The 21,586-nt window shown below is 46.3% G+C and overlaps 1 protein-coding gene across 3 annotated transcripts; it reads left to right on the forward strand.

The window, feature by feature from the left end:
- The first annotated feature begins 9,435 nt into the window (after positions 1 to 9,435).
- Positions 9,436 to 20,681, forward strand: PROX2 (prospero homeobox 2). Of its 3 annotated transcripts, XM_027570112.2 has the most exons (4): positions 9,436 to 10,761; positions 14,629 to 14,736; positions 16,180 to 16,374; positions 17,820 to 20,681. In XM_027570112.2, exons 1-4 carry the CDS (start codon positions 9,436 to 9,438, stop codon positions 18,003 to 18,005), a joined length of 1,815 nt encoding a protein of 604 aa, XP_027425913.1. In that variant the 3' UTR covers positions 18,006 to 20,681. The 3 variants fall into 3 exon arrangements, 2 of the variants coding, with proteins under 2 accessions (XP_027425913.1, XP_027425914.1); XM_027570113.2 differs by lacking the exon at positions 14,629 to 14,736 and having other exon boundaries at positions 9,436 to 10,191; XR_003515688.2 differs by lacking the exons at positions 9,436 to 10,761; positions 14,629 to 14,736 and adding an exon at positions 12,109 to 12,214 and having other exon boundaries at positions 16,180 to 17,952.
- Positions 20,682 to 21,586: the final 905 nt, after the last annotated feature.

Genomic DNA, 21,586 nt, shown 5'->3' on the forward strand with positions numbered 1-21,586 from the left:
GCACTGGTCTTGGCTGCAGGAAAGGATCTCACATCCACAGGTGTTTGGTTAGATAGTGATGAGACATTGCAGCCACTTTGTGACCTTGGGCATGTCATTTCACCAGTCTTCGGTGGCTTCATCCATAAAGCAAGAGCAGGGCATGAAGATCCGAGGTTCCCTCACACTGGTCTGTGATGTGTTCATTGGTTTTCAGAAAAGACAATGTAGAGATTTTACAAATCTAAATTAATTGGATATTACGCCCTTCGTCTTTTTTTTTTAAAACCAGGGTAGTTAAGATTCTTTTTTTTTTTTTATGAAATAAAAATGATAGTGGATTGTAGTCTTTTGCCTACCTATTTTTGGGGGGCTCTTACCTGCAAATAAAATGTCAAGACCTCTCAGGCTGGTCCAATTTTTTGTTTGTTTTCATTTTATTAATGGTTGAAATCTAAAAGTCTGAAACCCAGACACTGTACCACATAATCCCCAAGTCCCCTCCAGGGCTAAATAAAGTTCCTGGGCTGTGGGGCCTCCCAGGCCTGCCCTAGAGGAAAAGGAAATTGCAAATTAAGGAGTGCCTATGGTCGGTGCTAGAGAGAGAGCAGCCCCCACAACTAGGAAACAGCACTGTTATCAGTGGAAACTAAGAAGGGAGAGAAGCAAAGTTAACCTATGTAAGATCACATAGGAGTTAATAGTGAGTCTGGTCCAGGTCCAGTACCCAGTGGATCACCCTCACAGACACCAACGACTCAGACCAGCAGGGCTTCAGGGCTGTGTGGACTGGGCTGTCAAACTGACCCCCTCTACCCATTTTCACCATCAGCCAATGCAGGGAGAGCTGTCCAGGGTTAGACTAGAGATGGATGCGGTCATCCCCAGCCCAGAGCCACATGGGGATGATGCTGGGGCCCCCAGAGGATGAAACAGAGATGAGGTTGTATATGAAAACACCTTAGTAAAATGTAAATATGCTGTATGACATTGAGATGTGCCAACCTGAACAAATTTACATTGGCAGTTAAAGTTTGTTAAGCCTGGTGAGTACCTGGATGAGAGGCTGCTCAGGAATACTGTATTCGTACATGATGTGTGATCATTAACATGAATTGCCTGTGGTGGACCCTTAGATCCTGTGCCATCTGCATGGGAGAGGCTGTTTCAGGCTAAGGCGTTTTCCTCCATATTTCTCCAACCGTACTGTGCGTGATTTTTGGGTAGGCACAAGACTGGTCCCATTGGAATCCAACCATCTGCATAAATCTGAATCAAGCATCAATGGCAGCGATGAGAATATTGTATCTCTTGGGCTTTGCGTGATGCCCCATAGCCCACCTTGCTTCGCTGACTGGGTCTCTGGTGGTCCTGCTGGAGTGTATCAGAGGTGTTTGCTGTTCCCTAATTGTGGGCACAGCACAGAAGGGGAGACATGCAACCGGCATGTGAGCTATCCTTTCCCTTAGCCCCCTTGAGCGAATATCAAGGAAGATTTCTTGGAAGGGCATAGACTCACAGGGAGAAGGGCTCCCCTGCTAGGTGGTGATCTGTGCAGTTGAAAATTCCACGGACCCTGGCTGCCTTTTCAGCCTGTGCCCACGGCCTCTAACACTTCAGACACACGGTTTCTTTCTTAGGCCTATTATTTACTTGAAATTCCACCTTGCTCTCACTTTACACTTTCTAGCTATAAAATCCTACATAATTTTGCGCTTATCACATGAGCCCTGTGTTCTGTGCTCATGTTTGTAGCTAAATTTGCTTCTCTAGTGGAGCTTTTTACATCTGGTGCCCAGGAATGTATATCCAGGAAAGAGTCAATGAGAAAATCCAAGCTTTGTTTGTTTGTTTTTTTAGTAGACTTTAATTTTTAGAGCAGTTTTAGATTCACAAACTGACCAGAAGGTACAGAGATTTTTTATACATCCCCTGTCCCCACACATGCATAGCCTTCCCCATAAATGCAAGTTTTTTATTATCAAGGGCAAAGGTTGCTTTTTTAAAAATTACAATGTGAAAACGTACCCATTGAAAATATGGAAAATACAGAAAAGTAAAAAGAAGAAATAGAGAAAAAGAACTATCCATGGTTCTATCCTATTCTAAACAACATTGCTAACATTTTAATGCATTTCTTTCTCATCTCTTCTCCTTTGTATTTTTAATAAGTGATTTTCTCCCTCCCTACTTATTATAAAATAATGTCCTATAAGCTCTTCCTAAACATGATTTTATTTATTTTTTATTTTTAAAAAGATTTTATTTATTTATTTGACAGAGAGAGACACAGTGAGAGAGGGAACACAAGCGGGGGGAGTGGGAGAAGGAGAAGCAGGCTTCCCACGGTGCAGGGAGCCCGATGTGGGGCTTGATCCCAGGACCCTGAGATCATGACCCGAGCCGAAGGCAGATGCTTAACACCTGAGCCTCCCAGGTGCCCCTAAACATGATTTTTAAAAAATGTTTACATAATATATCACACAGATAATACCATATTTATATTTAACCTGTATCTACTCTTTAATTGTGGGATGATCGTTTTTGACATAAATCTGTGGGTATGGCATCATTTTCTTGATTTTACTTCTTAGACATAGAGCCATTGACTCAAATGGTATAAACATGTTTAAGTTTCATAATATATAGCCCATAAATATTTCCTCCCAAATATGAGAAAAATGAGCCAGCTTGCTAAGAATCAGAGGTACAAAGGGTGAGGTGATATTTTCACTAATCGTACTGGCAAAGAATTAAAGGACCAGCAGTGCCCAGTGTCGATGAGGATGAGGGGCTGTGGGGATACGTGTGTTTTATAGATACTTGTTGAGAAAGAAAACTGGCTATTTAAAAGTATACATGCAAACAAAGGCAATGAATACATCCTTATAAAAATTCGGTTAATATAGAAATATACAGAAATTTCTCCGTCACTCCCCTATCTCCACTACCAATCAGTTGGTACATTTCTGGAGGGCAGTTGAGCAATGAGCATAAAAGTTTCACACATGCCTAGTCTTTGACCCAGAATTTCCACTTCTAGAAATATATTCTAAGCAAAAAACAGTGTAAGTTCCCAGAGATATAGACAAGACTGTTCATTCCAACATTATTCACAGGAACAATAGCTAACACTTATCAGTAATTTACTACGTGCCAAGAATTGATCTAAAAACTGGATCCTTACAACAACCCTATGGTAACAGTGGGTGTTATGGTTATTTCCATGTTATTGATGAGAAAACTGAGGTACAGAGAGGTCACAAAGGTAGTAAGCGGCTCTAGGGATTTAAATTGAAGCAGTCTGACTCTATGGTCCATACTCTATTGTCTGTATTGCTATACTAGTGACAACATAAGAAAAAATCTGTCTGATCGAAAGGGAATTTACTAAATAAATTATGATATATACATACAATGGAATATCATCAGCTTTCACTATGTTGTAGATTGATACTCACTGACATAAAAAAACAAACCAAAAAAAAGGAAGCCATAGGACTATGTATTTATAATTCCATTTTTAAAAATTTATATAATTAGGAGCAATCATGTAAGTTTATCTGTACACAGAGAAAAAAGTATGGAAAAAGTTAACCAAAATGTTAACTGTGATTTTTTTTCCCCTAGGAGGCAGCATTATAGGTATCTTTCATTTCCTCTCAGTACATGTCTATCTTTGCAAAGTAAAATGACCCTTAATTGCTTTCATCATCTAAGAAACCCAGTAAAGCTATTTTTAAAGGGTTGTGGCAATTGCCATTTCATCAGTAAATGTGAGCAGGCTGCTAGTTAATTTTTAAACAGAAAGCATCGCGGCTTCATGCCACACCCAGGTAAAGGGCTCTGGGTGGCGCGCTGGCCCAGCACACAAGCTTCCTGTTTCTCTGCTGCCCAGATGCAGAGTTTCCACGATTGTCCTCCAGAGATGGGCGTAAACATCTCTGGGCATCCAACCGCAGTGGAGTCTGGCTGGAGTCTAGTTTCTGGCCTCAAGACATTCCTGCTGATTGTTGCTTCGTTAAGCACACTGAGCTCCTTCTCTTACCCCAGTAGTTCTGTCTTCTGGAGCACACAGACTACATGGAAACTCAAAAAAACCCCAAACCTTAGATAACCCGCAATGGAGATTTGGCAAAGTTGGTGGTTCTATGTCCTATCTGTCTATCTGTCTATATGTCTCTGTATTGGTTTTGCTCCGTGTAGATGCTAGAAAGATCTGAAATAATGTACCTCTAATGAAGAGACGAAAATCAGTCTACATGAAGCGCAAAAAACAATTTATGCAGCTGAGTCAGCAAACATCTATTTGGCGACCCTTGGAAGTCAGGCACTACTTGGCGACACAAAGAGGGAACTCACAGTCTAAAGAAGAGACAGGGCGCCTGGGTGGTTCAGTCGGTCGGGCGTCTGCCTTCAGCTAGGGTCGTGATCTTGGGGTCCTGGGATTGAACCCCACATCGCATCGGGCTCCCATCTCAGTGGGGAGTCTGCTTCTCCCTCCCACTCTTCCTCTGTCCTCTTTCTCAAATAAATAAATAAAATCTTTTAAAAAAGTAAAGGAGAAGAGACATTGATTACTTCAGAGAGGAGGTGACATTTCAGTTGGATTTTGGAAAGGGAGTAGAGGTTTGCCAGGTAGATAAGTGAGAGCAGGGCGTTCCGGAGGGATGGGATAGTAAGTGCCAAGACCTGGAGTCATGAAGGAGTTTGGCGTGCTCAGGGAACACAGAGCCCAGGACAGCTCAGTTGCAATGCTTAGGCAAGTGGAGCTGAGACATCTGTACTTTATATCCAACAGGCAGCTAGCAAGGACTGATTCCATGAACGGGCATAAGCAGGCCCATGTTTTAGAAAATTAAGGCCGATGCCAGTGTTGCTGACGGAATGGAGACAATGAAAAAGGAGTTTCCACTGGCTCCCACCATCACCGCAGCTACCCAGCTGACAGCCCCTGTCCATGTACGCTGCCTCCCCCACTACCATGGACGACCCGAGGGTCCTCCTCTCTAAAGTCCATCTCTCCCCATGCATGACATCTCGCCCCCAGCCTCCTGCCCAAGGACGGGCTCCAGAACTTCTCCCACTCTGGTCTACCGTAACAGACCATCTTTCTATGGCATCACCATTAGCCTACAAATATGCTGTTATTTCTTCTGCCTTGACCCCATTTCTCCCTCCAGCCACTGTCCCGTTTCTCTCCTCTCTGCAAAACTCCTGGAAAGAGTTGTCATAGTTAATGTCACTAATCCCTCCTCTTGTCCTTTGCCTTAAATCCGTTGTGACCAGGCTTTTTCTCCCTGCACGCCACCAAAACTTCTCTGATCAAGATCTCGAATGCCTCTATGTCACTAACAATCCTTTTGTGACTTGAGCTGTCCCTGCTCCTATAAACACCTTCTTCACTTGGCTCTCAGGAACTCCCACACCCCTAGGTTTCTCCCTACCTGACTGATCGCTCCTCCTCCCCCTTGACTCATTCCCCTCTTAGCCCCAGCCCCCTTCGCGGCGCTATTGTCCCAGGACTCAGACCGTGGCGCCCTCCTCCTCCGTGTACATTCATTCCTTGGTGAGCTCATCCGTCTGCCTGTGAACGGCCATCGACTTTTTATTTTTAGCCCAGATCTCTTCACCGAGTCCCAGGCTTATTTATCCAACTGCTTTCTCAACATCTTCATTTAGATGTCTCATAATTATCTCAATTTCAACACGTGCAAAACGGAGCTCCTGACAGTCCTCCCCAAAGCCACTCCTCTAGAGTCCTTCCGACTCAGCTCATGCAATTTCTTTCCTTTTTTTTTTTTAAAGATTTATTTATTTTGAGAGAGTGAGAATGAGAGAGAGAGAGTACGTGAGAGGGGGGAGGGTTAGAGGAAGAAGCAGGCTCCTCGCTGAGCAGGGAGCCCGATGCGGGACTCGATTCCGGGACTCCAGGATCATGACCTGAGCCGAAGGCAGTCGCTTAACCGACTGAGCCACCCAGGCGCCCTGTCAGCTCATGCAATTTCATCCTCCGCGTCGCTCAGGCCAAATGCTTTGGAGTCATCATCGGTGATACTTTACTTCTCTCTGTGCTCCACATCCAGTCTATTAGCAAATTCCGTGGGCTCCCCGTTCAACATACACCAGGATCTGATGTACTTGCCACTTGCATTGCTGCTATCCTAGTCTGAGACACCTCACCTACATTATTATCCTCTGGGTCACTGTCTAGATGCCTAGAGGCCTAGAATATTCTAAGGCTGCTTCAACCCTTGCTCCCCACCCCTAGTCTATTCCCCACCCAGTAAAAAATGATCCTTTCCGAACTGAGTCAGGTCATATTACTTATAAACTTCCATTGGGTCCTCATTTATGTCAGAGTGAAGGCCAACATCTTCACAGTGGCCAACAAGGCCCTATTACAATGGCCTTCCATACTTACTTAGTATGTTATGACATCTGGCTCCCTTTGCATGAATGTTAGCTCCACGTGGGCAGAGGATTTTGTCTGTTGTCAGCACTCGATCCACATTTGTTGAATAAATGAATGAATGTAGAAGGACCAGAATGAGGAGAGGCTCGAGGATGGGGGACCAGTCATGAGGTATTGGAATTCTCTAGGTAAAAAGTTGAGACCCTGAATCAAGAAAGTGGGAAAGGCACAGTGGGATGCAGTCTGGAGCAATTTTTTGCCATAAATGACCAGGCATGGTAACCCAATCACTGTTGAGGATGAGGAGTTTGGGAGAGTCAAGGAGACTTCCCAGCTTCTGGCTTAAACGAGATCAGTAGTATGCAAGGTGAGGCAGAGGGGCAACTATAGAGTTTGGGCTTGAAAATGTTGAATTTAAGCAGGAGATGTTCACTCGGCAGTTAGAATAATCATAACCAATCCCCTCTTCTTTTTGGAAGGTACTTACCTGAAAATATGTACAGTTTGTATTACTGCGAGTCTCTCTTGGTTAAAATATCAATTCTGCCAGTTCAGTGATCACTATTAGTTAGAAAGCAGCCAATGTATGCTTAATGACCCAGATATGCCTAGCAGATGGTAAGAGCTGATGTAAAAATCACTTTTTCGTATTATACAAATACTATATATTCATTGTCAAATGATCACAGGAAGTTAAGAAACGTGTCTCTCTTCACGAGGTGGTAAACCATCCAGACCGTTGGAATGAATTTAGCGATACATTTTTAAATGTACATTAATTTGGCAAATCATCTATTTTATCTTAGTAATTTACAAATGTCTTACTCAAAGCAAAAACCTTCTACGTATTCTGACCCACGAGCCTCGCTTTCAGGGGCATTTGCCTCGTGATGGCTCAGCAGGACCACCTCCCACTCTCCGCCTTGCCACTGGGAGCAGCATTGCTCCCGGGGAGCTTGTCAGGTGTCTCTGCTGGTCGCCTGGCAGCTCCAGGTAGAGATGTGGCTACGTCCACACAAGAGCCCAGAGGCTCCCGAAAAGCCAAGGTTTGCCCAAGGTAGAGAACTCCAAGTAAACTTTAGATCGAGAGTAGGAAGAAAACAAGCAGACTCTGTTCTGCCAGCATTTGTGCAAGCAAAGCAAAGGAGAGTGGAAATTTCTGGAGGAAAGAAATTCATTTACCTCTTGTAGGAAAGGAGACATCCACTTGACAGAGAAGTCAGTCTCTTTTTCTTTTTTTAAAAGGTTTATTTATTGATTTGAGAGAGAGAACAGAGGGGAGGGGCAGAGGGAGAAGGAGAGAAAGCCTTAAGCAGACTCTGCACTGAGTGTAGAGCCCAACGCAGGGCTCAATCTCATGAGATCAGGACTTGAGCCAAAACCAAGAGTCAGACGATTAAACGACTGCACCACCAAGGTGCCCTGAAGTCAGTCTCTTATACGGGTCTTTCTATCTCCAGGGTGGCCGCTAAAGTGTGGTTGTGTCAAAGGATTTGAGATCTTAGTAACTGAGAGCCACTCTCAGCCTCACTCATGAGCCTCAGTTTCCTCTGTAAAATGGGAGAATTACACTGATTCTCAAGTTTGGCGCCAGGTGCAATGAGGTGGCATGTACAAATGTTTTGTAAGCTCCAAGTGCCTTAAACTTGCTATCTGAAGCCTCCTGGTTAAAGTACAGTGTATTTCGATACTCTGTGGGGAAAAAAATAGCTTTAGGCAGGCTTTCCCAAAATAGCTCCCTGGCTTCTTCCCACACCCTCATCCCACCTTCCAACCCCTTATCACACTTCTCCTTCGTAACAGGTATCACGACCTGAAAATAGACGTGTTCATTCCCTCTTCCCCTGGGAGACAGCCAGCTCCATGAGAGCAGGATTCTGCTGCTCTGATTCACCACCGTCTCTCCAAGTGCTCAGACAAAGGCCGGATGCATAGGAGGTGCTTAATAAATAGTTGTTGAATGTGAAAAGGAATGCATAATCTGATTCTTCCAGGAGCAGGACAGCTGGTTCTCAAACTCTGGTTTGCTGGTTTCAAATGCAGGTTCCCTGTCCCAGTATGGAGGGATTCTGATTGTGCGGGATTGGTGGGGGCTCCTGAATTTGCTATTTTTAACAAGTGCCTGGGGGTGGGGGTTGTGGCGTAGACACTAAGAAAGTTACTCTGAATCAGATAAACCTTGTTTGGACTCCAGCCTGTCACTTACAAGTTGTATGAACTTAGGGAGGTTACCTAACTTCTCTGAGCCTATTTCCTTATCTCTTAAATGAGAATGACAACATTCTCAGGGACTTGTTATGAGAATTAAATTAGGCATGGATGTAAAGTTCTTGGCCCAATGGCAGTTGTGTAGTTAGCTGCTGCTATTACATTTATTTTTATTATTCTGTTGTTATGCCCTAGCAAGAGAATTTCTCCCTGAAGGATCACTCTTAGGAATGTTTTTTTTTTTTTTTTTTAAGATTTATTTATTTATTTATTTGACAGAGAGAGAGAGAGAGAGAGAGAGAGAGAGAGCGCAAGCAGGGGGAGCGGCAGACAGAGGGAGAGGGAGAAGCAGGCTCCCAGCTGAGCAGGGAGCCCGACGTGGGGCTTGATCCCAGGACCCTGGTACTACGACCTGAGCCAAAGGCAGACGCTCAACTGGCTGAGCCACCCAGGCGCCTCAGGAATGTTCTTATAGTAGGATCCCAACCAGCAGCACAGCATCACCGGGGAGCTGGTTAGAGATACAGAATCTGCCCTACCCCAGACCCACCCCAAATCTGATCTGCATTGTAATAAGATCTCTAGGTGATTTGTTTGCACATTCAGGTTTGAAAAGCACTGCTCAAAATCACATATCCTATTGTTTTCTTCCGGTCTCTAATTCCAGAGTCTGCTCAGGTTTGTAAGCTCTGGCATCACGGAGTCTGAATCCTTGACAGCTGCTTCTGATCCTTCTGAGGGCAGAGGAGGAACCCCCAGCTCGCTCTGGGTACCCCTCCAGCTGACTGAGGACGTTCGGAGAAGGGATTCCCTCAGGGAGCCACAACTCTGAGATGGATCCAAACCCTGGCTTGCTTCCTCCTCTGTCCCGGGCTTGCTCCCACCTGGCAGAACCCTGTGTGGAAGGTGAGAGAAGCCCAGCCCCTCGAGAGAAGGGCAGAGACTCCCCCTTTGCCTGGAGCCTAGGCCCCAGCTCCAGCTTTGCCGACCCTGACTGGTTTTGGGATGAGAACATCCAAGCAAAGAGGGCCAGGGTGGAGACCATCGTCCAAGGCATGTGCCTCACTCCTCACGCTCTGGCTCTGGTGCCAGGCAATGCCCGAGCCAGGGATGGTGCATGTTGCCCAGAGAAGGCCCGGGAGCGGAAGAGGAAGCAGAGCCTTCCCATGCAGCAAGGCCCCCTGAAGCCAGGCCCGGCTGGAGACCATGGCAGCAGGAAAGGGGGCCCTCGCGTAAGGGAACAGCTCCATCAGCTGAAGCAACGGCTAAGACATTTGCAAAAGCACATCCTGCAGGCTGCTGAGCCCAGGGACACAGGCCAGGACCCAGGAGGCTCCGAGACAGACAAGGGCCCTCTGAGTGTAAAGCAGAGGAAGGGTTATGGATCTAGGCCCTGGGCTATGGACAGTGACCACTTCCAGGGTTCCCGTGGGGACCTCTCCGGGGAGGAAAACCACAGAGCTTCTGAGGTGGGCTACCAGTCTGAGGAGTCCAGGTTCCTTCCTTGTGGAGCGCGGGCTTTGCTGGAGATTCTGAGGAAAGAATTGACCGGGGCAATGTCCCAAGCTGTGGACTCAGTATTACAAAAGGTACTATTGGATCCACCAGGCCACCTGACTCAGCTGGGCAGAAGCTTCCAGGGGCTTGTGCCAGAGGGGAGAAGTGAGCCCTCACCTCCTGAGAGAGGTGCCTGTAAAGACCGATTTCCTTTGGCCACCTTGCCCAGGAGGGCCCAGCCACAGACTGCGGTGCCCTTGCAAACCCTATCACTGGCCAAGTCTCTGGATCCTCCTAGGTACCCTGCCTCTCTGAGGATGATCCCCAGACCCTGTCAGGGTCCCCCAGCAAACTGTCCTTTGACTGCGCCTTCCCACATCCAGGAAAATCAGATTCTTAGCCAGCTACTGGGCCACGGACCCAGTGGTCACTGGAGCAGCACCCTTCCCCACGACTCCTCTTCCCAAAGTCACCCCTCCTCAGAGTGTGCTCTGCGACCGTGGGGAGCCGTCCAACTGCGACCATCGGTCCTGAGCCAGCAGCAGCATGTCTTGCCCTTCCCTCCCCGCCGTTTGGAAAGACTGCCCCTTCTCCCCTCAGTGAAGATGGAACAGGGTGGCCTGCAGGCCGCCCCCGATGTGCGGTCCTTTCCTTCAGTCCACATATCCTTTACTGGTAACTGAAGTTCTCACCGCCGCAGCTCAGAGAAACGGGAAGTCTGGAAGGGGAGGGGAGGGGGGACAACTAACTCCAGGGCATTCAATCACTTTGCTTTCCCCATGGACTTCTTAACGTTGCCCCCAGGCCCTGCTTCCCTGTGGCTCATAGTTACGAGGTTCTGACAAGGTGGTGGCCCCATCCTGGGATTTAAGGCTGCTGGGACGGTTCATTTACCTTCTTCTGTGACACACTGGATTCTATCACTACTGACTCTTTCCTTTGGGTCTGGAAGAGTTTTGTTTGTTTGTAAACTCAAAGGGGCTTCCAAAATATGATAAGTGCCCAATGGAAGGAAAAGCCCCATAACTTGGTTGTCAGCGGCCTGTATACCTAGGCAGAGAGGGTCAAAGGAATGAGCTCATCTGAAGCATGGCTCCCCAGTCTCTTGGCTCCGCAGGCAGAAAAGCCTCTGGATCCTCCTAGGTTGTCCGTGTAATTCACGGGGAAGCCATGAGGGACCAGAAACTTCGGAGGCAGATGGAAGAGAGGATGCTTTCCTGAGGGACTAGACCCAAGAGGCATCTGGGAAGGGTAAGAAGCCTTTAGTCTGAGGAATAGCTTCTAAGCTGCAGCTGAGAGGACTAGAGCTTGGGCGCTGGGAATCTGAAGGGGGAGGCCCCCATGGGGAAGGCCGTGGGGCCCAGGCAGGTCTGTAGTGATCTGGAATTTACTGCAGTCCTCAGGCAGACCCCACTCTCTCAAACAGTGTTGCCCAGAGTAACTCTCCCTCAGGATATTAATGTTCATTAAGTTAGGAAAAAAGCAGCTTGGGTAAATACTAGATTATTTCTACTGGTTATTTAAATACTGGTTATTAAATACTGGTTATTTCTACTACTGGGTAGTTTGACCGGGAGACTTCTCAGAGCCTTTAACATGCTGATGTCCTATGTGAAGCTCTAAGGGGAGAAGGTCTGCAGCCTCAAAGGCACATGACCAAAGATCCTCTTCCAACAAGCATCCTTGCAAGACTAAAGTTCCTGACATTAGTTTGGATGTTGCTTTTTTAGCGAGCGGAGCTCACGCTGCTCCTTCTCATGGGCAGCCTATAACTGAGTCTCCAGAGGTCAGTGCGTCTGTGGAGCTGCCTATCCAGGGGTGAACAGTGGTGTCCTTTGCCTGGGAAGCTGTATGAAGGGCGGCAGGACGGGGTGGGCCCTTGTGTCCTAAAGGCCACGAGCGCCCTCTTCTGGTCACAGGTGTTGGAAACACCCCTAAAGCTCGAGCACGGCCGCGTGCTGCCCAGGCCGGCAGGCAGGCCGCCGCTATAAAGCCAAGGCCAAGAACACCTCAGGGGCCACTACTGCTTCTCAGGCAGTAGGAAATCTTGGAGTTGTAGAGACAGATCGTCAGGAAAGCGCCCTGTGTGACAAAGGCTACCTGTCTGGACCTTTGGTAAGACGCCACTTGGTTAAAGTTGGGCAATGGTGGAAGAACCTAAGGGACTCAGTCCCCAAAGGTTCTCCGCTATACTTCCTTTGGCAGGAGCGTGCTGATATTTCTCGGGCACCTGCTGTGTGCGTAGCCCTGCTCCGTGAAATGAGGACTGGACTCAGAGAGCTTTGGGAGGTCTGGGGGCCCACCCACAGGGCTGGCTGCGTGGAATGATTTGGGGCCCCCAGGCAGCATCCTGGTTCCCCAGCTAGTCCCTCATTCCTGTTGCCTACACTCCAGCATTAGAGATGTGTTCCTGTGGGCAATGAGCGCCGCTAAGAGCAAGCTACTAAGAAGCGTAAAAGCACGTTCACATTCATACGACATCGGGCCAACAGGCGGAGCAGGTGCGGTGACCACACAGTAGGGGGCAGCACCTGCTGCGAGGCGTACCTTCTCTGTGGCCGGCAGGGAAGCCCCAGTTCCCGTCTACCCGTCCACCACCTCTTAGCCACAATTCTGAGACTCAAGAGCTCTGAAAATCCTTGTGGTTTCTTCCCCCGAAGGCTGATGGTAACGTTTTCGGTGGCAAAACCTGACCTACCCTGATTGGAGGCTATTTATCGACTATCCCACTTGGTGTAAATAGCCGCCCACTTGGCTGTGGAAATATGAGTGTATTGGATTACGGACTGCTCCCACAGCCCCTGCTCTGGCCATTAACTAACATATGGTAGATGCACCACGTGGCCATTATAAAATAACAAATTCTGAAATCTGAAGCCCCTTTGGCCCAGCGTTTCAGGGAAGGGGTTGTGGGCCTGTGTGACCTCACCGTCTTCAAGCCTCCGCTCTAGATCAGGTATCTGAGAGGCAGGGACAGAGAAGAAAACTAATTTGCCAAAAGTCACAAGACAGACACATGCGGAGCCAGGATTCAAACCCAGGACCTGACTGCCAAGCACAAGCTTTAACTACTACGCTTACATTTTAGAAATGAGGCCCAGAGAAGGTAAGCGGCTTGCCCCTAATATGTGGCAAAATCAGTGTCTGAAACTGGGTCTTTGAACTCCGAAATCCAGTCGTCTTTCCACAGCATTTGTGAACCTTTAAGAAGGGTAAGAAGTGGGCCCAAGGAGGCAAGGGCAGGGGTGCTCTGGGTAGCAGCCTGGGTGCCAGGGTCGGTTATAACTGTAATCACTGGGCGTGGTCTCCTTTGGCTAAAGTGCTACGTGCTACTGAGAAGTCCTAATTGTCCTCAAGGTACAGCGCTCTGGCCTGAACTCCAAGGCTACTCTGTGTAAGGCTTCCCACCCAGCCCCAGGACTGTCCCTGGGATGCTATGCGCTCTCATGTAAGAATCTTGATTTCCCTCCCACGCTGCTGCTAGGCAGTCACACCACAGCTCCCTGCTCCTGTTACAGGAGAAGTGGTCTGTTTTCAGGTGAAGTATGGGTTGGAATATCATAGATTCAGGCCGACCGTCTAATCACTCATTCATCCTTTCAGCCAACAATCATTTATTGAGCACCTACTATGTTCCTAGCACTGGGCTAGACACGTGGAACACAAAGATGAAAAGATAAGGTCCTTGCCCTCAAGGAGCTCACAGTCTAAATGGGGAGACAAACATGCAGTAAAATTTCCAGTAAGGTCATTGCTACAACAGAGGTTTGTACAAAGAGCCTTGATAGCCCAGGGTAAGGAAGGCCTAATTCAGCAAGGAAGTAGTTCACAGAGGAGGGGTGTCCGAGCTGAGCTGGGAGGGGTGAGGGAGGGTTCTGCCAGGCACGCGGGGAGCAGGCACAACCGAGACGCCCAAGCAGACTGATCTGGTACTCAGGCTGGTTAGGGGCTTGTTGGCTTGAACGCTGCCAAGGGAGCTACGAGAACAGAATGGGGACCATCTGGTCGGCTCGTCTCATTTTACAGATGGGGAAACTGAGGCAGAGAAGAGGAAGGGGTTTTGAAATCTGGGACAGACCTGCCATCTCTTCCCATTCTATTCTGAAAGTGCACAAAGTACAACAAACTGTATTTGATGTCATATATGCCATAGAACATTTGCACATCAAAATGTTTTTTAAATTCTGAAAATTTACTGTACACATATGGTATTCAGCATCTGGAAAAAGCTTTTTTTTTTTTTTTTTTTTTTTTTTTTAGTTTTTTCAGTAAGCTCTCTAGGCCCAATGGGGGTCTTGAACTCAAGACCTCAAGATCAAGAGTCACATGTTCTACTGACTGAGCCAGCCAGGCACCCTAAGAAAAAGCTTATCTGATCACACTTGCTAGAGACAGAAAAATGGAATTAATACACCATTCAGCTAGAAAAAATAAAATAGAAACCGTAAGGAACAGGACAATTCATTCTTTGGATAAATTGATACAATTATTTGATAAACTGGTGTTAATTTTCCTTGACACTGAGATAAATCCAGGAGGGCCTAAATCCTGGTCACTTGAAGAAGGCCAAACTGATGTTTTTCTTCACACGCTACCCCAGCTCCAACCTCCTGAAGGCTTACTTCCCCGATGTCCAGGTAAAGTCATTCTTCACCTCTGAAAGCATCTGCAAAACTCCCAAGAGGCAGTGGGTTTTGGCCAGCGAGAGGCAAGTCCTAGGTCATCATATGTGCATGTCAGGTCCGCTTCGTGTTGCTGATGGAATCAGTACAATTTCCAGTTCTGGGCTGAGACTCTGCATGAATAACTTTGAGCCACGAAGGCTGGGTATCTGAATTTTAAGCTTTTGAGCTGTAGATATACCCAGAAACACATGGGGAGGGAAGGTGGCAGGGAGAGGGTAACATTAGTAAACGGCACCTTTGGCCTAGTATTTTGTCTCTGCTGGGGAGACCATGAAAAAGAAAGAATATATAAAGAGTCGGACACTGTCATGTTTATATTCAAAGTGCTGTACTTCAAAACTGACCGAAGGTGCATAGAGATCAAGCGTGACAATAAAGAAAGTCAAGCTCTCGGGGCGCCTGGGTGGCTCAGTCGTTAGGCGTCTGCCTTTAGCTCAGGTCGTGATCCCGGGGTCCTGGGATTGAGCCCCACATCGGGCTTCTTGCTCAGCAGGAGGCCTGCTTCTCCCTCTCCCGCTCCCTGCTGCTTGTGTTCCCTGTCTCGCTGTGTCTCTGTCAAATAAATAAACACTTAAAAAAAAAAAAAAGGAAAGTCAAGCTCTGATGATTAGAACCAGACCTTGCCTGTTCCTTGTAAAGTTTCTGATGGCCTCCTCTACCCTGGGTGTTGGGATAGGGTGGCTAATACTTTGTATCTACACCTTTGTGTTTTCCAGATCTTTCCCTCATATTCAGTTGCTCAACTGACCCCTGCACCACACTCAGATTTCAATTCATTTTGCAACTCCAGGGTGGCAGTAAACTGCTCTCTACTCTACACCCTTAGCCCTTCCTTTTGCCCTTGACCTGGCAGAAGGCTCTGGGGCTGTCACGTAATCTGCCCAGGTGCAGCAGAAGCATCTGACCTTGACTCCAGACCCTCCCAAAGTCATACTAGACACCATGGAAGGCATTTCATGGGTTAAAAAAAAAGTCATAAATCCAGTATATCAAAAACAATATTTTCTAATAGACATCATAGCTAATTGAGATTTTTCTGTGTATAAGTGAATAGGCTAGGAAAACAGGTGTGGCTTTTTTAAAGAAAGCCCTTTTTGGGGCACCTATGTGGCTCAGTCAGTTAAGCATCCGACTCTTGATTTTAGCTCAGGTCATGATCTCAGGGTTGTGAGATTGAGACCGGGGTCAGGCTCCATGTTGGGCGTGGAGCCTGCTTAAGATTCTCTCTCTCCCTCTGCCCTGCCTACCCACCCCCCCCCCCAAAAAAAGAAAGCCCTTTTTAATGGTGGTTGAAGCCATCCTTATTAAGCCCTATGTTGAACTGGAAGCTGACAGTTCTGACTCTTAACACCTCATGGCAGACGTCTGACCTGATGGACCCTGTTGTTTGTACAGTTCAACCGCTGCATAACCTCCCAGATGATCAAGTGGTTCAGCAACTTTCGTGAGTTTTATTACATCCAAATGGAGAAATTTGCCCGGCAAGCAATTTCAGATGGTGTCACAAATCCCAAGATGCTGGTGGTATTCCGTGACTCAGAACTTTTCCGAGCTCTCAATATGCACTATAACAAGGGAAATGATTTTGAGGTAAGACCATGTACTTGGGTCCCATGAGGTCTGATGAGTGCCTTCCCTTCGTGATTGAGTTTTAGAAAAGACCCCCTTCTGTGTCTTTCCTTGAGTTGCTGAGAGCCAGGGCAGCCTGGGGCCAATGTCTGTATCACCCACAAAGACAAGACTCGACGCCTTCTCTGAGGCAACAGGTGGATGTCACAAGATGAATATACAGCCAGTCTGCATTCTGAAAGTGAAACAGAAGTTGACCAGATGTGCCATTTTAGATCCAATACTCTGCAAGGAAGAGGAAAATTCCATAGCTTGTTGACCTTTTCCCCTTAGTGCCAGGAGGCACACAACTAAATGCCCGGCTGTTGTAGCACCTAGACTTGGCCTCCGTTTTATGATTTCTGTTCATCGTTTGGTTCTTTATTCTCACTTGAACAGTTTTATCTGTGGGCTTTTCATGGCAAGTCACCTCAGATCCTTTCTTTCTGGAAATACTGAATAAACAGTACTCAAGCTTCTCCGTCCTTCCGGGATCTCTGTGAGGGCACACTGGTGGCACCTTAGAGGTAAAGCATCAGTAAAGTGTGAGCAAGTGGCCTAGGTGTCATGGGTGAGAACTCCTAATACAGACACACATTTCCTTGTGTGCAGCTGATAGCTCTGCTGGGCTGGCATCCCGTTCTGCAGGTCACTGACTACACTTCCCTCTCCTTGCCTTTCTCACTTGACCCAGATGCCTCCAAGAAAGGGAAGAACTGTTGGCATCTACCAGATGTTCTGTCAGAATATGTTTGGAAACCTGAGCTTCCTTTCTGAGGCTCGTGGGGTCAGGGCATGTGGATGGGGCAGGGCTGCCACATCTGTCCACGTGGGGTGGTCATGTGGCATGCAGTGGTGGCACGCCGTGGGCCAGGCTGGATTTGGAGGACCTGTGGGACTCCCCATCACTTACGGTGCCAGTCTGAGTGAGGACCTGGAACATATTCTTGAGTCCCCCTTCCACCTCGTGCTTGGCTCTGGAAGCAGGAATGATTCCAAGTCTTTGGATCCAACCCCAAAAGATGGTGGGATGAGGTACAACAGTTGTAAACTTGGGGGCCTGCCTTTCCACATTAGGCACTAAGGAAAATAATACTAAAGACCTCCTTCGAACCACAAGTTTAATTTCAATCGGAGTCAGAGTTTCCCACTTACTAAAAACATCACCATTAGTAGATTCAGCTTTTCCTACAAAGGGAGTGTCCCTAATATGCTTTTTCCCAGGACTGTCTCATGGGTACCATCATTTTAAGGTTTGTATTTGATGAGAGAGCAGGGGATTCTTAGGGCAGAAATTGAGAGCCAGGAGAGTAGAGATGCTTTTATCAGCCCACTACCCAAGGAGCAGGCAACATCGAGGTCTGCACGGCGCCAGGGCTCCTTGGCCTCATGTCTTTTCTTTCTCTTGGGTCTCTTTGGGAATGCAGGTCCCAGACTGCTTCCTGGAAATTGCCAGCTTGACGTTGCAGGAGTTCTTCAGGGCTGTCTCCGCGGGGAAAGACTCAGATCCTTCCTGGAAGAAACCCATTTATAAAATTATTTCGAAACTGGACAGTGACATCCCAGAGATATTCAAATCTTCCAGCTATCCCCAGGAGCTGTTTCAGAATTAAGATCCCACAAAGTGAGGAGCAACTGGCCAGGGTTTCCTAGGTTTGTCTGAAATGGCAGTCAGTATAGCTGTAGTCATAGAAAAAGGGCATAAGGAGAAACTACCCCCCCCATAGGTACTATTACCACTTCTGATCATTTATTTCCTTCTTCAGAATCCTCAGAGTCTTAATCCTAACTATAAAACATATCAACCAAACGTACTGGTGTGTTGGTAGTATATTATAAAAGGGACACAACAGTTTGGAATCAGAACTTAAATCTCCACTCCACTGTTTCCAGGTGTTGTGACCCTGGGAACTTGCCAGCATCTCTGTATCTATAAAGCCAGATTGTGAGGATTAAAAGATACTGTCCTAAAGTACTCTGTGAACTGTTACTCACTACACAAATGTTAGTTTTCTCTCCCCTTGGCTTTCAGATAAAGTTATCTCGTGTGTGTGTGTGTGTTATTTATTTATTTTTTTACAAATTGCTGGTTTTCATTACCTATTTATTGAGCTCCACTTTGCTAGACACTTTCAAATACATTACCTTTAACCTTTTCACTCTCAAAAGTAGATATTCTCTTCATTTGAAAAATAACCAAACCCAAGTTTGAGAACTGTGAGGTAACATGCCAGAGTATGAGGCTAAGGCATTTGGGTCAGCAGGGATGGTCAGGAACATGGAGGAACCTAAGCCCTTCTGATGCCAGACTACATGTGGGACCACCTCATGCTGCTTTTCGTGATCTCAAACAGGCCACCGTCCCCAGGAAGCATCCAGCCCTGATGGGGCACTGTCATCTGACACCTGCCAGTACTCAGGAATGCTTCATCCCCCAGGATTTCCACTGATCATGCCAGCATGCCCAAAGCAAACTTTCTGCCAGACTTGAGTGTTGCTGGTCATTCATTCATCTGCTGGGATTTTATCAGCGGGACAACCCAACTAGGCTCTAGAAGACCAGTGCAATTGATGCCCCAACGTCTTATGTGCAGAAGAAACTGAACTTCAGACTTGGAAGCTGGAAGGGGCCTCAGGGAATTATCTGGCCCACTGTGCTGAAGTTAGGAAGGAGGGAACTGAGGTCCAGACACTACACTTGCACAGCCTGTGCAGAGTCTCACAGATGATGAATGGAGTAACTGGGAGGAACGCAGCATCACACACAGAGAAACTGTCCCAGTCCATAAGAAAACCATAGGCCATGGTCAATCCTTCAGATTAAGGAATTCATGAAATCAACATTTTTTCCCCCTACTGGCCCAACACAAATTGTGACTTACTCTGAGCGTATAGGCAAGATCTGTGCCAAGCTGAGTAACTGCATCTGTCTTCTACACTGGTCAGGGCCACGTCTTGTAAGCACTGCAAAGGTGTGCAGGCTGGGGTAGGGGGCCACACACAGCTCAGGGCCTGTCATTCTGATTTAAGGGATGTCTGTGACTTCATTAGCTTACTTCTTCCCCATCTACATAAAACAAGTTTCTATATTCAACTACCCCCACTTCCTTGACTTTTTGGGTGGGCTGGATCAGAGGCAATAAAAATCCCTAAATCATTGCTAGATGTATCAATATAAAAAGGTATGAAAAATGACTTTCTTTTGAATTTTCTCCTACTTCAAACAGCTGAGAAGAAAACCAAAACAGATGGATTCAGCCCAAACCAATCTTTTCAGGTTGCTTTAAGGTTATTTGTAAACATCCTTCGATACATCCGGTTGCACTCAGATGATCTTTGCCATATTTTCTCCCACAATGTTCCCTTCAAAAATGAAGCAATCTCCAAACCTAAGTTTAGAAGTAGGCGAGCACTGAGTATCCTGAGCAAGGGCAGTTGTCTATGGTTGGAGATGGCAGAAGAACCCACTATCCAGCATGGTATTACATAGCTCTTGAAGATATTCCTGGGAAACAATTCCAAGTTCACATGATTGTCTGATACAGAGCAGCCATTTTCTGTCCCAAACCTGAAATTCATTAGCGTGCGTTTGAAAGATTAAGCTAAGCCACCTCCAGGGCAGTGAACCTTGTCCCAGGGACCAATTAGATGAAATGTACAAGCTCAAATTGAAAACATTTGTGTACTACAGTCCTTCCAGGAAGTGTTCTCTAACCACTGACCTAAACACAGAAGAATGTATAAAAATACATGCTCTGCCAACACAAGAATTATAATTTTTTATATTTTTGTTTCTACCAAGTATTTCTCTGTTGGGAACATATTCTGAGCTGGTTGTTAAGTTTAGTTGTCATAACATTACCAAAGATCTGGCCATTCTTTCCATTAAGGTATATGTGGGCACTATTTTCTCCCAAATTAGACATTTTCAAAGTCTGGTCAAACACTGCATAATTGTCTAATCCTTCGATGGTAGACAGAAGGACCTGGACTGTGGTTTATAACGATGGCACTATTAGGGAGTAAATGACCAATTAGTGACTAAAAGCAGGTAGTTGGTTATTGCATGCAGGAAAAAGGTCACTAGGAACCCTATTGCAAACATGGCTTCATATAGTATACACAGCTCCAAACCAGATTTGCACAGTGAGGACAAAGGCACTTCCTGGGCATATGCACGGTGCCTGAACTGTTTCCTTTCCATCCAAGGAAGGGCAAAGCATACAGGGCTGAGGGAACAAAGCCCTCTTTAATAAGATTCTGCACCTCAGCCCCTTCACTTTATGGAGGTCCACGGTCCACTCTAAAAAAAAAAAAAAACCCTGTTGGGGCGCCTTGGGTGGCTCAGTCGTTAAGTGTCTGCCTTTGGCTCGGGTCATGATCCCAGCCAGGGTCCTGGGATTGAGCCCCGCATCGGGCTCCCTGCTCAGCGGGAAGCCTGCTTCTCCCTCTCCCACTCCCCCTGCTTGTGTTCCCTCTCTCGCTGTGTCTCTGTCAAATAAATAAGTACAATTTACCTTTAAAAAAAAAAAAAACCCGTCTTTGTTTTTAGTAACAAAATACAGAAGCATCAGAAAAAAATAATTTAAAATAAGACTTCTACGGCATAACTTTATATGTACTTTAAGAAAATATTTCTTTTAAAATCCTTATAAAATTAGCTAAAATTATGGTAACAAGTTTCCTAAAGTCCTATATATTCTAGATTTTCATAATCTTTGATTCTAGCTCTTTTCTTTATAGTTTTGACTCTGCTCTGTAAAGCAGATCAAAAGTTTCATGATATATGCATTCAAAACAAAAGAGAAATTTAAAAAACCCTTTGGTGTTTTTTATACACACTATTAGGCATTTGCATAGATGTCACATAATGCAAGATCATTTTCTCAGAACTGAGAAAATAAAAAAACAATAATGAAAGAGTGATGGGTAGGACAGAGATAAAGAACAGGCTGGCTAAAATAAGTTACAGTTCTATCAGGCTGATGATTAAATTACGCACATTTAAATTCAAGGAGTGCTCTCCAATTCTTAATAATTGCTTCTGGGCTTGATGCTTTGGGGAGAACATAAGCTTGTGAAAATAGAGCAAATATAATACTTCTCATGAAAGTATAAAAATATTCTTGGTCAGATTTAAGTATATATAACACACACTGTAAAGAATCAGCTCTGATGACCTATTTCAGAGTAT

The sequence above is a fragment of the Zalophus californianus genome, chromosome 6 (genome assembly GCF_009762305.2).
Source record: "Zalophus californianus isolate mZalCal1 chromosome 6, mZalCal1.pri.v2, whole genome shotgun sequence".
Taxonomy (NCBI): Eukaryota; Metazoa; Chordata; class Mammalia; order Carnivora; family Otariidae; genus Zalophus; species Zalophus californianus.